The 17,094-nt window shown below is 29.8% G+C and overlaps 1 protein-coding gene across 1 annotated transcript in view; it reads left to right on the top strand.

The window, feature by feature from the left end:
• The window catches only part of LOC143048850 (E3 ubiquitin-protein ligase HACE1-like), a 72,331-nt gene that overhangs the window by 39,876 nt on the left and 15,361 nt on the right, over window positions 1-17,094 (top strand). Inside the window, exons 6-11 of the mRNA XM_076222719.1 lie at window positions 1,014-1,115; window positions 1,656-1,762; window positions 9,810-9,972; window positions 10,696-11,054; window positions 12,235-12,303; window positions 12,851-12,938. Coding sequence (XP_076078834.1) covers window positions 1,014-1,115; window positions 1,656-1,762; window positions 9,810-9,972; window positions 10,696-11,054; window positions 12,235-12,303; window positions 12,851-12,938 — 888 coding nt within the window. The remainder of the gene's footprint in view (window positions 1-1,013; window positions 1,116-1,655; window positions 1,763-9,809; window positions 9,973-10,695; window positions 11,055-12,234; window positions 12,304-12,850; window positions 12,939-17,094) is intronic.

Here is a 17,094-nt window from a genome sequence, read left to right as displayed (position 1 = left end):
ACTTTACAGAGTTATCTCCCTGTAGTGTTAGGTACCACCTTAAAGAAGCAAATAAACAATATTGAAATAGATTTGATGGTCCCTTTAAAGTTTTTTTAGGACTGAGAGCCACCTTGGCCATAAAACCCCCATGGGCATCTTAAAATGTTGGCAGGTATGCATAAGATTTATTAGCATAATTCTTAACCTTTCTTAATACAAAACTGATTATCCATTAATCTGAAATATGACAATTTCATTACATTCATAGTTTTCATCTGGTGGAAAGTTTATATTGTGTTTACACAGAGAGACAAAAATAACAATTAATAATTTTATGCGTCCTAAACACTTTTACTGAACTACCTTTCATAAGAAATGCTCAATGCTGATTATTTGAAAGCTTAAAAGGATGTGTAAGTTCCAAAACAGTTGATCTGCTTAAGACCAAGAAGAACCTAAAACACTAGCCAAATCCATCTATGGTCAACTTTACCTCATGAAGTTGAAACCTTTTATAGTTTCAGCTTAATAATTTGTAATCTTATCAACCGAAAATTTAAAAAAAAGGTTTCGTTATGAGTCATGTTAGCAGGAAATAATCATTATTGTTTTATTTTGAATTTTGGAAAATATGGTATCCCTTTCAGTTTCTTGTTAGTATATTTTTCAAGAACATCTTCCTGTTGTGTCTATTATATCCATATAATTTCATAAGCATTTATTTCCTTGTTACAGAAATTTTGTCAATTGTTACATATTTCATACAGATTTGACAAATTTACTGAAACAATAAAATTACAATGTACTTTAATATGTTCCTAATAAACATGCTTTTTGAGGTCAAAACAATCTCAGACTCTCAAGTGTCTTTCATGAAGTTAAAAAATTTCACACAACCTAATTGAATCGACTGAAGTAGACACTTATGTGTTTAAAAAGTGTACAAAATCTTTCTTCAGATGAACCTGAAATTTGAGGTTAAAATGGGCCCTTTATAAATATATAAACCCTTTCTATTTTATCTATTTCAGGGAGGATACTGTGAAACCTGTGACAATTTACTGATGCATTTTCCTAAATTATTTGAGCAATTGATTCAGATGGTCAGGAAAGAAGATCTCAAAGAATCGATGGTAAATAAAATGATGAAATCTGTACATATAAAAAATAAGAAGACCTGGTATGATTGCCAATGAAACAACTCTCCAAAAGAGACCAAATAATACACTGCAAAATCATCTCTTGTATTTGGGACACTTTTATCTATTGTGTTTGTTTTGTTCACACATTGTTTTCAATGTTATGGAATTTGATGCAATTGTCATACAAGATGACAAGTGAGAGGCTTAGCTAGCTTTAAGACCAGGTTTAATCCACTATTTTGTACATAAGAAAATGCCTGACCAAGTCAGTAATATGACAGTTGTAATCCATCCGTTTGATATGTTTGAGCTTTTGATTTTCCCATTTGATTAAGGACTTTCCGTTTTGAATTTGCCTCTGAGTTCAGTATTTTTGTGATTTGACTTTTTGCTATGCACAAGTCACAGCGAGGCCATGCAAATACATACACAGTAAAAATATCACAATCAGTAATAATACACAATCATTATCATAATTGCAGATCAGACACCAAGAAATTTAAATAAAAACTTTCTTTTTTATATTTTAAGTATTTGAAGGTGCTGAAATTTCTGTGTAAAAAGAATAATGAAATGGCAGATAGAATATTGGTAGCTTTAGCTGAAGAACTATCAAATATTGGACATAATCTTCTGAGGTTAGTTTGACTTATTTTTACATTGAATTTGTATAAAAACACAAAGGTAATACAAATATAAGGTGCAATAAAATACTGTTATTGTAAGGAAATCAGACAACACCATGGTCAATATAAAAAATAAAAATATACAAATAACAGTCAACAAAAATGCTATCTGAATGCTTAAGATTGAGTTACATGATCTGTACCAAAAACTGAGGATGAATTAAGGTGCCAACTTTCATAAAATTCAACTGTTTGCTTTGATATTCCTATTACTGTTATGGATATTACAATTTTGAAGCCATCAGCAACATTGTGGAGCAGGATCTGCTTACCTTTCTGGAGCACCTGAGATCAATCCATTTTTTTTGGGGGGGGTTCATGTTGCTCACTCTTTAGTTTCTAGGTTGTGTTTTGTATACTATTGTCAATCGTATTATTTACAGTACTGTGGACTCATTAATATTCGTGGGGTACCAAATTTCACAGACTTTGTTTGAACAGGGGAACCACAAATTTAAATGTTCAATAAATTACAAATTTTCAAAAGAAATGTTTGCAAACTTTGCCAAATCAACAAAATGTAATATCCACAAAAATGCAAGTTATCTTAAATCCACGAAAAAATAAAATTTTTATTAGATACATCAGTGGCTTTAAATATAAAATTTTTTAAAAGTATTCCTACTTTCTTGAAAATACATATAACTGGACTCAATTTGACATTGCTAAGCTGTTATTTTGTGGATTATTAACATACCTATCAGTCTGTCTTACTTTACATTAATCAATCTATACACTTCGTGAGCACAACCAATTACAGTTATCATTTGATAGGTTTAGCTGAAAGGAAATGAGATCTTATAAATGTCAATGAAATTTAATGTCGTACAATGATGTACATTAACAAATATAATTTTTGTCTGAAAAGTAAGTGAAATATTTTTTAAATAATTCAAGGGAACGAAACTCTAAAACTGTGACATCCTGCAGGATAGAAAAAATGTGTTCGAAAATATTTCCTACTTTTTTTATATAGTTTTATATGTATGTAAATACCAAAACCATAAATAAACTCATCATGGATACCAGGATTAAAGTTTATTCACCAAACATGTTTTATCTACAAAATACTCATCAGTGACACTCTTATAAAAAAAAGTTAAAAATAAAGTATGAGTTTGAAGATTGAGAATCCCACCATAAAAGATGGACATGTTTATTAAGAGCAAATCTGCCAGAAAACCATGCAAAACTGTCCAAATGTCACTTTAGCCAAATTAGTTCATATCTGGCACTCTTTTAAAAGCATAAATTTATATGTAAACAAGAGTGTATTTGTAGTTAATAAGCTTAAAGACAAATCCCTCTATTGTTTATGCGCATATACAAGCGCAACAGCACTGTGCCGTCAGTGGTTTATGACGTCGCGGTTTCCGCGAACTGGAAACATTTATAAGAGTTATTCCTCTTTGAGCCGATGGAGAGAGTGACAATCATTTTGATAGGTTAATTTGCCGAGAAAAAAATGAAAATTGTTTTATATAATAGACATGTTCCAGAATTGGATAAAATATGAGAATGAAAAGAGAGTCAACTATACAGCAATTTAACAACAAAAAATACACAAAAATGACCGTAAAGAAACGAAATAGAATCTGGATACTCGACAACAAGATGAGCCAATCAAATTTTAATATAATACTTTTTTCTTAATTTTCTACATGTATAGACTTTTGTAGGTTCTTAATTACATCGATATTTTACAAAAAAATCATTAAGAAAGTACGAAAATCATCAATCTTTCTGATCATGTCCTCAAAATTCACTGTATCTTTAGCAATAAGTATGGATATGGCAAATTGCACTGACGTATTTTGAATGTGTACTACACTTACATTTTTACATGAATATGATAATTAGATTTCAAATAAACACCAACAAAACAGTAACCTAATGACGCATACATGTAAAACAAAGTACATCTAGAGAAGTTAACATATAATCTTCTAACATTGTAGGTTTTTTTATATGACCATTCCGAGTTTGTTCCGATTGTTTGATATTTATGTATAAGGTGCGCAATTTTTGTATAAAAAAACATAATCGTGTCTGTGTTAAAAAGATGTCGGAATGAAGAATTACAGATGAATGCATATGGAAAAAAAATAATTAAAAGGAGATTTGAGAAAAGAGGTCGGACTAGGTTTTATTCATACTCACGGTATGACACTGAGCTGTATGAGTATACTAAGACTGAGTTTCTAGCAACATTACGGAATATTTCAATATTCATAGATGCCTAAGGATGAGTGATCAAAACAGAAATGGTGTTAAGGATGTTCGCTGCTCAGTTTCAAAATAAATAACTTTTCATAAAACTAGTATGTATTGATAGGGAATAAATTCAGGAATCAAAAAAGCAAAAAAACTATAGGGGTCAATGTGCTTGTTCTCTCTTGATTTTTCATAGCTTTATCATTGACCAGTTAAAGTTCTCTAATACTATTAAAAAATAAATAAAATTTTATAAGACTTTTACAAATGACTTATAATTATACATGTAAAAGATTTATAAAATGAAAAATGGGGGTTCATGGGGAAAATTTTTTAAGGCATTCAAATGGATAAAAACAGAGGAGTCCGAAAATCCGACAAAAATTCCAAAACATGACAAGCAGACATTCTTAATTATACCCCGTTAACACTTGCACGGAATTGAAATAAAATCGATCTCTGACGAGCATCTCGCGTTTTCGATCTTTTTAAAAGAACTTGTGCGTTTACATTTAGTATACATTGCATATCTAAAATAATCAGCCTAACCATTTCGTTGACAAAAAATCGTAAAAAATTGAATAAGGAAAAATTTGGTTCATTAGATAATTATATGCTTCTGCATTTATTTATATTATATTTGATTAACATGTCATAAGTAATTAAAAAAAGAATTGTCAGAAAAAAATTACTTATAACGGTCATTTCGTTTGAAGATGAGTAATCTACAGAAAAAAAATACTGAATGAATACAATTGAAAAGATATTTTTTTTAAAAGGTGCACCGAATATCACACGTATAGAAAGAGAATATGGAACGAATAAGTAACAGGGCATCAGTCGAGCACTGAAACCAGTATTTACGCCTTAGAATAGGGTTAATTTATCTCTTAGAACCAATAAATAACATCAGTGACAAGAAAAAAAAATGGAAAAGATTTGTTTAAAAAGGTGCGACCTATAACAAACATATTGTAAGCGAATAAGTAGCAGGTCATCGGTCTAGCGCTAAAACTGGTACATACGCGCTAATAGGTATATTTCACTTTTAAGAACCTATAGCTAACACCAGAGACAAGAAAACAATTGAAAAGATTTGTTTCGTAATAGGTGCAATGTATTTCAACATATAATCAAATAAGGAACGAATAAGTAACGGTATCAGTCGAGTGCTGTAACGGGTCCTGTCTCAACTCAGGAATATGTAATTTAAAGTGGTTGTTGTTTGTAAAAGAGTCACACATTTGTTTTTCATTAATTATTTTTTTTATTATTTTCTAGTTTGAATTGTGTTACATTTGTCCTTTCGGGACCTTTTATAGTTGTGTATGCGGTATGGGATTTGCTCATTGTTGTAGGCAGTACGGTGACCCATAGCTAATAATTTCCAGTATCAATTGGTCATTTGTGGAGCATTGTATTATTTGCAATCATACCACATTTTCTTTTTCTATTTATATATTTTCAGAAGAATGACGCAAAAAACGTTGAATATATTAATTTGGTTTTTATTATCTCCATTTGTCAAATCATTTGAGAATAAACACTGAAAACATTTTTATACTGACCATGCGCAGATTTATTTTCATATCTACATAAAACACTTGGAATTTTATATCGATTGATTGATTGAAAAGTCGATCACGATGTATCTAAAGCGTTTTCACTTGAAGAAAAATCGGTTCATAAAAAAATCGGTCTTTTAAAACTACGTCTGGAGATGGAATGTTTACGTCCGATTGAAGCTCGATCTTTCTCATTTTTGCAATACTAAAGATTGGCGATCTCAGAAATGATCGATCTTTATTGTTATTGGAAACGGAGTCTTAGATTTCTAATGATTTTAAGTAATTATCATCAAAATAAAAAGGAACAACATTCTTAAACGAAATTAAAATTCATGATACCGGAAGCAAAATTCTGTCTTGTCTTTCAGATGTACTTTGATTGAACAATGATATTATATAAAAATGTCTTCACTATTTTAAAAAGAATTTCTGTTCAACACATAAGCACTATGAATAACCTGAAATGAAATGTTCACAGAAGCATTCGTGTGTACATTTGTACAACGCATTGTTTTCCAACCACCGCATTTATATTACGTGTCTGTGATACTGACTGAAAACTAAGTACTATCATGTGTAGATTAATGTGAATTTATCGTAGTTTAAAACAAACAAACAACAAAACAGCAAATAACGAGAACTGGGTTGTCTCTAATTTGTGAGAATATAGCCTAAAACGGCCGAACGTCTTTCGACGTTGTTTTTAGAATTGGCGCAATGTGTTCCCGCCAATTCAAATTGTTAACCCCTTTTTTGAAATATCTTTTTTTCCATTACGGTGACCCCATCTTTTTATTTCCTTATTTTGTTTAGATATAAACAACGCATATTCTATTGAAGACTCATGGAGAAATTATTGGTCAATTTTTTTTAAACTTATTTTTTTATAGGTATTTCACAATAAAAAAAGGGCGGGAAAACTATTATAGCGACTTATCATTATTGTTTTCCATTCAGTAAAGGGTGATTTTATTAAAATAGTTTGTATTAACAACTAGGTTAACAAAACAGACAAGTTTTTATTGGATACGGACTTTAAAAAAAATATTACACTGCTATTGACTAGAAGTCCCAATTTCCAAATTCCGTGAAAAAGATGGCGTTTTAAATCGAAAACGAGGTCGGTGACCCCATTTTTTTATTTGCTTATTTTAAAGCTTTTACCTAGCCTAAAGTAAAAATAAAATATAAAGAAGATATTATTGGTAGATCTGAATAGAAGGATTTGTCTTTAAGCAGAGTTAAGTAGACATAACCAATTTAACACAATGAAGCAAGAATACACAACGTTAACAATGTCATACAATGTTGAACTTAAATAAATTATAAAACAAATCTAAAAAAATGTCTTTGCTAAGATAAATACCTGAACTGTCTCACCAGAGATGTCTTAATTCGCATGTGTTACTTATGCTTATATTTATACTTTAAGTATTAAAAGGTAATTATTCTTGGAAAATTGAACCATTTGCAATTAACTTTGTTTATGAAAGGAACTTGTTCTGAAATAGCTTACAGTTCTATTATAAGTATTAAAAAAGTAATAAAGTTGGGAAATTTCATCATTAGTCATTAGTTACTTTGTTTTGGAAAGACATGTAAATTCCAAATTTGTTCTAAAATAGCTTACAGTTGTACTATAAACATTCAAAAGGAAATAATTCTAGGACACTTTATAAGCATTAATCAGTTTATACTTTGTTTTGGAAAGACATGTAAATTATAAGTTTATTCTAAAATATTTCCTGTTTTATATTAAAAAAAAAGAGATGCACAATAATAAATAAATTGATTTATGATTAAAAAAAACCTAAAAATGTAAGACTAAGGGTTGTCTGAAAAATTACCATAACCATGATAACACACTTGGCCATGTTTAAAATGTATTTCAATCTTTACTTCATTTCTTTTAGTCTGAAAAAAAAGCTGGTTCTTGAATATTTCCTACTTTCATATATAAAAAACTAAAAATGGACAGATGACTTACTGCTAGTAAATGTAGATAAATGTAAGGCTTTAGTAAACAGCCTAGCAGTATTGTACATGAACAAATATACTTTTTTTCTCAAATATTGTTTGCAATAAAAAAAAGGCATTACATGTCTGTAATCATAGATGAATATATGTGTATTCTGTTTACAAAACTAAGTATTCTTATTCCAGGAATAGATTACCTTAGCCGTATTTGGCACAACATTTTGGAATTTTTGGGTCCTCAATGCTCTTCATCTTTGTACTTGTTTGGCTTTTAAACTTTTTTGATCTGAGTATCACTGATGAGTCTTATGTAGAAGAAACGCGCGTCTGGCGTATTAAATTATAACCCTGGTACCTTTGATAACTATGTACACCACTGGGTTGATGCCACTGCTGGTAAACGTTTCGTCCCCGATAGTATAACAAGCCCAGTAGTCAGCACTCCGTGTTGACATGAATATCAAATATATGGTCAATTTTATAAATTTTCTGTTTACAAAATTTGATTTTTTTCGAAAAACTAATGATTTTCTCATCCCAGGAATAGATTGTTTGCAATAAAAAAGAATTAAATGTCTGTTATCATAGATGAATATATGTGTATTCTGTTTACAAGAATTTGAATTTTTCGAAAAACTAAGGATTTTCTCATCCCAGGAATAGATTATCTTAGTAAGCCATATTTGGCACAACTTTTTGGAATTTTGGGTCCTCAATGTTCTTCATCTTTGTACTTGTTTGGCTTTGAAACTTTTTTGATTTGAGCGTCACTGATGAGTCTTATGTAGAAGAAACATGCGTCTGGCGTATCAAATTATTAACCTGGTACCTTTGATAACTATTTACCGATTCTTACAGTTAATAATTGTTCAAAGGTAATTATTCTAGGAAAATTAAGCATCAGGTTATTGGCAGTAACTTTCTTTAAAAAAATTAATAAAGAAAACAGCTTCTAATAAAATAAATTTTCTGTTTTCATATCATGCCAAAAAAATGTTTAATCAATAATACTAACAAGTTTTAAAATTCAACAGTTATTAAATTACCAGACTATTTACGATATAACAATTTTTTTTAATTTTAAATTTCTTTAATTAATATGCCAATAAATGGGCTTTAGGACCAATAAACTTATTTTTAAAGGCATCATTGTAAGGTATACCTGTTGGTCAGACACCTGACCTCATTTGTGACTTATTGGTCAACATATTTTAGCATTTCTTCAAGTCCTAAATTTGGTAAAATTATTAAATAAGCCAATTCCTCAATCATCTGTTTAATAAATATAGCAACCCTACTATAAAAAATCAAATATATATTTATTTCTTGCATTTTTTTATTTGCTTAATGATGCTTTACCACATGGATTGGCCAAAAGAGAGTTTATCATGGCTAGTACTAATTATTTGTTTTTGAACTTGAGACAAAGTAGCCATTTATGCTTCAAATTGCAGGTTTAACATAGAAAGCAATTTGGCTATGAATAAGTGGCTTTTTATGCCCACACATTAAGTGTTACCTTTGTTCATCCTATCTGTCACATTTGTCCATCCTCCTTATGTCCCCCAAATTGGTTTCTGTTCTCTTATTTTAGTTTGCATCAAACATGCAAATGTTATAAAACTGATACACAATGTTTTTAACCACTAAACATAGATGACATCACTTATACCATCCATGAGTTATTCCTCTTTATAAACATAATTCTTCATTTCAGTTCTCTGACTTTAGTTTGCCTCAACTAAATGTTATGAAACTAACTGCACAATGCATATGACCCCAAAATACAGATCAGGTTTGAAATTGGATGGCATCACTTTTACCTCTATGAGTTATGACCCTTTATGAATTTAAAAAAATGCTGAATCTGCTCAACCAAATGTTATGAAATTTATACACAATGCTTGTAATAACCAAAGGTCCAAACTGTGGCCTATAGACACATTCCCTATTTATTTCCTTAAGGGATATGCCAGTAGGTGTACATACATTTAATTCCCTGCTTTGATCTTTTGATTTATCATTTTATAGAAAATTAATTCTGATTTCAGTTTATCCAGTAATGTTGAAATCTATGTTTTTCTCTGCTTACAGTTTATCCAGTAATGTTGAAGTCCATGTTTCTGTACTGTTGACCTATGTCAGAGTTCTATGTAAACTTTACACATCAGTGTACCAGTCTATGACATCATCCATACAGTCTGCTGTATTAATTTCTACAACATTTATTCTAATTACAGTTTATCCAGTAATGTTGAAGTCCATGTTTCTGTACTGTTGACCTGTGTCAGAGTTCTATGTAAACTTTACACATCAGTGTACCAGTCTATGACATCATCCATACAGTCAGCAGTAGCCAATGGTGTCACTCCTGTCTCACCAAAAACTATAAGGATATTCAAGGTTATTAAATTATTTATATCACTGAAATTATATCTTAAATTGTTTAATAGAGACAAACACATGTAATTTACTCTAAATTTAGAAAATTTTGCCCTGATTTGTTTATTTTGAAAATAGTGATTTTTTCCAAAATCAAAGAGTGACATTCTGAATTTTGATATCTTTTTGAATGGCTCATACCAAACATTATAAAAACTAATCTCACATCTTTGTTTTTTTGTTTAACAACTGAAGTATGTGGAAAAAAGGAACAAAAAAGCAAAAATTTATGAATATACAGTGTATGTTAAGGATAGAAATGAAGGGTCGTGAAGAATAAAACAGTGAATGTCCATCAAGTTGACAATCCTTGGCTTTCAAATTTTCAGCTTTGAGCGTTCCAGTTGAAGGTCAATCCAGAAAAGCACTACAGACATGAAATTTAGTTTTGTTTTCATTCTTAACTGCAGAAGACATTTTGTATGTCTGAAGCTTTTTCTTGATTAATTTTCAAACAGAATTATCAAAAATTTGAAAGCCAGGAGTGGCCATAAATATTAGGTGATCTATTTTATCAACATGAACCAACAATAAATTGCCAATTTATTCTTAGTTCAACTTTTTTTGGTCATCATTGCTATGTCACAAATAAAATTTTGGAATTAATTCAAATGTATATAAATGTTGTGTATTTTAAATAAAAAATGTCAATTTTGATTTTTTTTCAATAATAAAATATTTCAGCCAGCAGAAAGTCTATGGCAGCTTCTTGAAGACTGGTTGAATTTATTACAAGTAGAATTTGACCAGAAAAGTCCAAAACAATCTACAGAAAATCTTGTTGAAAATGAAAATGGATCTCATTCAGCTGAAAAGCCAAATACAATGAATACCACTACTTCATCAAATGCATCTCCACAACAACAAAAGGCAGCTTATCAGTACTTAGATGTGAACTGTAGTAAAGATAAACTTCAAGTATCTGAGGGAATTTTAAAACATATGAGTTTAGAGGACCAGGATGTAATTGGTGCTACATTACCAAGGATCTGTGGAGTTGTTCAAGCATTTTATATCACATGTTCTTGTCACACCCAATCAGAGTAAGACATTTTATATCACATGTTTTTTGTTATACTCAATCAGAGTAAGACATTTGATATCACATGTTCTTGTCATACTCAATCAGAGTAAGACATTTGATATCACATGTTCTTGTCATACCCAATATGAGTAAGGCATTTTATATCACATGTTCTTGTACTTTCAACCCAATATGAGTATAAGGCATTGTATATCACATGTTCTTGTCATACCCAATCAGAATAAGACACTTTATATCGCATGATCTTGTCATACCCAAGCAGAATAAGATACTTCATATCACATGTTCTTGTCATATCCAATCAGGGTAAGACATTTTATATCACATGTTCCTGTCATACCCATATCAATGTAAGGCATGGCATCTCACATGTTCTTATCATATGCAATTAAAGCAAACATTTTTATATCACATGGTCTTATCTTACCAAATCAGAACAAGACATTTACATATAAGATATTAAATAGAAATATCAACATTTGTTAAAGTATCCATTTACTTACTAATCTCATTTAGACATTCGGCTGACAGCTGGAGTGTGCATATAATTCTATTTTATGCTTCAGTTTTATGACATTTGGTCCAGAAAGAAATGTGGAGGTTTTTATCCACAAGTAAACCTATTGACCTTCCCATTTATAATGCTTTTAAGGCCAGATCAGGCTTTTTTGACCATGTGCAGTTACCATTGATATTAGTTTGGACATCTATTACTTTGGAACTACGAAGTTGAATATAAGGGGTTGGTGTTGTCTATTGTGTGTGTATGTTTTTTTATATCTAAATCTATATAATAACTATTTAAGACCAAAAATATATGAAAATAATGGGATGTCGTATAATTACTATCCAACAAAAAACACAAACAAGATACAAACAATAGAGTGAAAATTTTAAAAAGTAGCCTTGAGAATAAGTTAAACTTTTGTATGCCAAACATGTCTTTCCTATACAGAAGGCTATTCAGTGATGCTTGAATCTAAATGAGTGAAACAATGTATACTGTAATTTCTGCATTGTTTGCATGAAGAAAATGTATGTTTTGTTGAAGACATTTTGTTTTAAAGCAGAAATTTTCTTGAAAGTTTTTTTTTAAAAATGCATGACATTTTTTAGTCTGTTTACTTCAAAATGCTTTTGAGTTATTTAATAATGATTAGTTTTTACTTTAATTTTAGGATTACATCTCCAAGATTTATAGAGTTTGTTTGTAAACATAATAAGGTGCTCAAAGCTTTAGTTCAGAGGTAAACACACATATAGTTTGTTTTACATTATTAAGATACCTATACAAAATATAACATGATGAGAATACTTCTTGCATATCTTAAGATGGTTGAACACATGCTATTAATTTAAGCAGTACAATTTAGGAATTTTTACTATAACTGACTGAAAGATCAGATTATTTGATCATTATTCATTAAAAGATATGTTTTTGCATCAGATACCCTAGTTTGAAACTGTAAATTTATTATCATTAATGAAATAATGTTGGCATTTGTTTTATAATTAAAGAAATATAGTGAAATGCCAGATACATGTAAAGCAAGGTCATATGTTAGTTAGAGTAGAACCTCATTGTGTTGAAATACTTGTAAAACTTTTTCCTCCTTTACACTCCTGGCTGACGATACAAGATACATTCTTGAAATGAAACAACATAATGTAATTGGGACCTTGTAGGATTAGAATGTAAAATAAGTCAAATAGTTTTGTTGGGTCCCTAAGACTTCACCATATTGATGTACTATTGAATGTCCATAATTGATGTCTCAGTTGATATATTTTCAGAAATACCACTGTGATATTTGATCATTTCCATTTCTTATTGGAATGTCCAGAATTGATGTCCCAGTTTATACATATCATTAAATTGCAGGTATGAATTAGTATATATATATATATATATATATGTTACAGTAAATAGGTGAAATTAGGAATTACACGTAATTACTAAACATTTCAGTAAATACCTGTAATCACTAGCCAATTTAGTAATTACATGTATTTACTAGTTGATTCAGTTATTACTGGTATTTACTGATTATTTTTGTCATTTTTACAGCTATTTACTGACTTGATTTTTTTGCTTTAAAATTAAAGACATAATTCAAGATACCAAACAAGAAAGTAAAGGGATAGGGATTTTTAGGGCTTATACTTACTATTGGATACAGTCTACCTGACACATATTGCTCGTTTAGAAAAATCGTGCAAGGTCTTAGTGTGATCAAATAATCGTAACCTGACATGATTGAAGGATAATATAGTTCATGTGTTAATCTTTTCGCTTTTGGATTATTATCGGCAAAAGGTAAGATATTATATGTTTATTATTATCGAAATATGAATTATGCACCAATAACAAAAAAGATTATTTTAGGTTGATCACTTTCGAAGAGTATTCACTGATCTTCTAGTAGGTATTACCATAACTTTTGAGAAGAAATAGCCAAATGGATTAAAAATCTGAAGAATAACAAAGCCTTCGGTGAAGATTATGTAGTAAATGAATACATGAAATCTACTGCAGATTATTTTCTTCCGATCTATGAGAAGCTATTTAATCTCATATTTGACTCCGGCGTTTTGCCCGATATTTGGCTAATTGGAAATATAAAACCTGTATATAAAGGTAAAGGCAACCAATTTGATCCAAAAAACTTCCGTCCGATAACAATTTTGAGTTGCCTTGGTAAATTATTTACAGCTATACTTAATGAAAGATTATGTCTTTTCTCTGAAGAAACACTCTTGCTAAATGAAAATCAATTTGGATTTCGAAAATCATACTCGACAACTGATAGTTTGTTTGCTCTATACTAATTTTTTGAAATTTTGAAATATAGAAATAAAAAGCTGTTATGTGCATTCGTCGATTTTGAAAAGGCGTTTGACACAGTTTGGAGAGAGGCTCTCTGGTATAAACTTCTTTTACATGGTATTAAAGGGAAAATATATAATGTTATTTTAAATATGTATAAAGATATTAAATCCTGTATTACGTATAATAAACAGAAATCATACTATTTCTCATGTGATAGTGGTGTACGGCAAGGTGAGAATTTGTCGCCTTTTTTGTTTGCCTTATTTTTGAACGATTTGCAAGATTTTTTAGAAACGGAAAATCCTCAGGGTCTTAACGTGATTTCAGATTTACTAGAAGATAAGTTAAACATTTACCTGAAACTTTTTGTTCTGCTATATGCAGACGATACGGTCCTAATGTCTGAATCAAAAGAAAACTTACAAAAAATATTAAAGAAATTTGGAGAGTACTGTAATATATGGAAACTGAAGGTAAATGTTAACAAAACCAAAGTCATGATATTTTCCAGGGGAAGGCCTTGTGCAGATTTAAATGTTTCCATAACTGGGGCAGATATAGATATAGTTCATGAATTTAACTATCTTGGTATACTATTTAGCAGGACCGGCAATTTTAGTAAGGCAATAAAAAAGCAAGCAGAGAAGGCAACAAAAGCAATGTATGAGGTTTTAAAAAGAGGTCGCATTCATAATTTAGCAATTGATTTTGTCAACTAGAACTTTTTAATAAAATGGTAAAGCCCATTCTTTTGTATGGCTCAGAAGTATGGGGATTTTGTAAAAATATTCAATGTATTGAAAGGGTACAATTACGATTTTGTAAATTGTTACTTAAGTTAAAATCATCCACCCCGAACTATATGATTTATGGTGAACTTGGCATTTTTCCTATTCAACTAGATATCAAACTAAAAATGATTGCATTTTGGACACGACTTTTATCTGGAAAGGATTCAAAGCTGTCTTATTTATCTTATCAATTATTATACAAATTGTCGGTCGACAATCATTTTGAATCGCCATGGTTAAAGTTTTTAAGAAACGTGTTTGATGATACTGGCTTTTCCTATATTTGGACAACTCAGCTTTTTCCTAGCTCAGATTGGCTTATCCCTTCGATAAAGATGCGCCTACATGATCAATTTAGACAGGAATTGCATTCACTTATGTTAAATTCACCAAAAAATCTATAAATTATAGATTAATTAAGGAGACATTTCAGTTTGAATGTTTTTTAAATATATTAGAAGATAAAGATATCTATACGCTGTGCAGGTTTAGAACCACAAATCATAGACTTCCTATAGAAACAGGACGGTGGAATGGTATAGAAAGGGAAAATAGAAAATGTTTGAAATGTAATAATAACTGTATTGGTGACGAATATCATTATATTCTGGAATGTAAATTATTTGAAAATAACAGGAAAAACTAATTGATAAAAATTTGTGGCAAAGGCCAAATATTTTAAAATTCAAAGAAATAATGAGTTGTACTAACAAGTTTAAATTAGAAAAATTATGTAGATTTATACGCCAAATAAATAAATCATTTGTTCTCTAGGCAATAACATAACCCCCATTTTGTATATTCTGTACATACTAATATATGTGTATGTGTGTATTTAACGATAGTTAGTGTATGCCTGTGTGTATGTATGTTTGTGTATAAGATGTTATTATAAATAAGTTTGTTTTTATTGCTATATGTATGTATATCTCTGTACCGTTGTACCTTATGGTTTATGAGAATAAAGATTATTATTATTATGATCAGCTGACCATATTACAACATTGTTTTAACAGTTAGTAAATAGGTGTAAAAAATCATTTAAAAATTAGTAATTACTGGTAATAACTGGGCAGTTTTAGGAATTACTTGTATTTACTAAGTGCATCGGGAATTACATGTAATTCCTAAATTTTAGTAATTACATGTAATTCCTAATTTCACCTATTTACTGTAACATATATATGAGACTATGAGTACTGTAATTTAAGAAATAGTGACATGCAGGTATTATTGTGATTTTGTCATTTTAGACTAAAATGCAATGTTAATTTTTGCGATATGGAGAAAAATCTAGTTTTAATTCATATATAAAAAATTCTAAATGCGAGTTTAAATTATTGCGATGATCACCCTGTTGCATTTTTTGCAATAATAAAAAACATCTCAATAATTTTTGAATTTACAGTATTACAGATAACTAATGACAAAGAGGTGACTCCAGGTACCATAACTTCATGTTTATTATGTGTATCATATATAACAAACAAAAAGTATAGGTAATGCAAAAAAAACCACATAATTGACAGCTCCTAATTCATAGTCCTTCTTAAACATTCTGCACATGCTGCAGGGACAGAATGATGGATTAATAGTGGCACCATATTGCGCTCAAGGAATTTTGTATATTTAGCATTAATGACAGTCACTATAAGAGTGTCTAATTAAGTTGTACCCAAAATATGCTTGTATAACTAATTGTGCATAGTACCAAATTAATTTTTAAGTGAAAATTGTCACATACAAAGCTGCAGCTTTTAACTATTAGTGGTGTATAATACCAGTGTCTTAACCTGATACAAACAGTATGGTCTAACAATGCTAGTTATAGATAAGTACTCTATAGACATGTTACCGCATTAATGTTGTATGGTAGTAAAAACGAACTAGCTGCCATCTTGAATTGCATGATTTATATTTAGAAAATAGAAAATAAAAAAGAAGATGTGGTATGATTGCCAATAAGGCAACTCTTCACAAGAGACCAAATGACACAGAAATAATCATTAACAGATCACCTTACGGCCTTCAACAATGAGCTAAGAACATACCCCATAGTCAGGTTTTAAAGTCCCTGAAATCACAAATGCAAAACAATTCAAAAGAGAAAACTAATGTCCTAATTAATATATACATTTTTTTACCAAAAAAAAAAAATATATCACACAGAATTAGTTCATTATATTTACGTTTTAGGATACAAGTTATATCAATTTGATTGTTTGTTTCCTATGAGCTGTTGTACTGTTATAATGTGAATCATGTACTGTAATGATGAAGTACATTTGAAAATGAGATATAATTTCGGAATGCCTCCCAATTGTTTCTTCTGCCAATCAACGTTATGGATTATTATGCAACATAAATAAAATAAATACTAGTCAAGTTCAAATTTCAATTTTAGAAAAAAAATTAAC

Source organism: Mytilus galloprovincialis, chromosome 10, assembly GCF_965363235.1.
Source record: "Mytilus galloprovincialis chromosome 10, xbMytGall1.hap1.1, whole genome shotgun sequence".
Lineage (NCBI taxonomy): Eukaryota > Metazoa > Mollusca > Bivalvia > Mytilida > Mytilidae > Mytilus > Mytilus galloprovincialis.
Note: the sequence above shows the minus strand (reverse complement) of the source record. Positions and strands in the feature narration are given on the sequence as shown.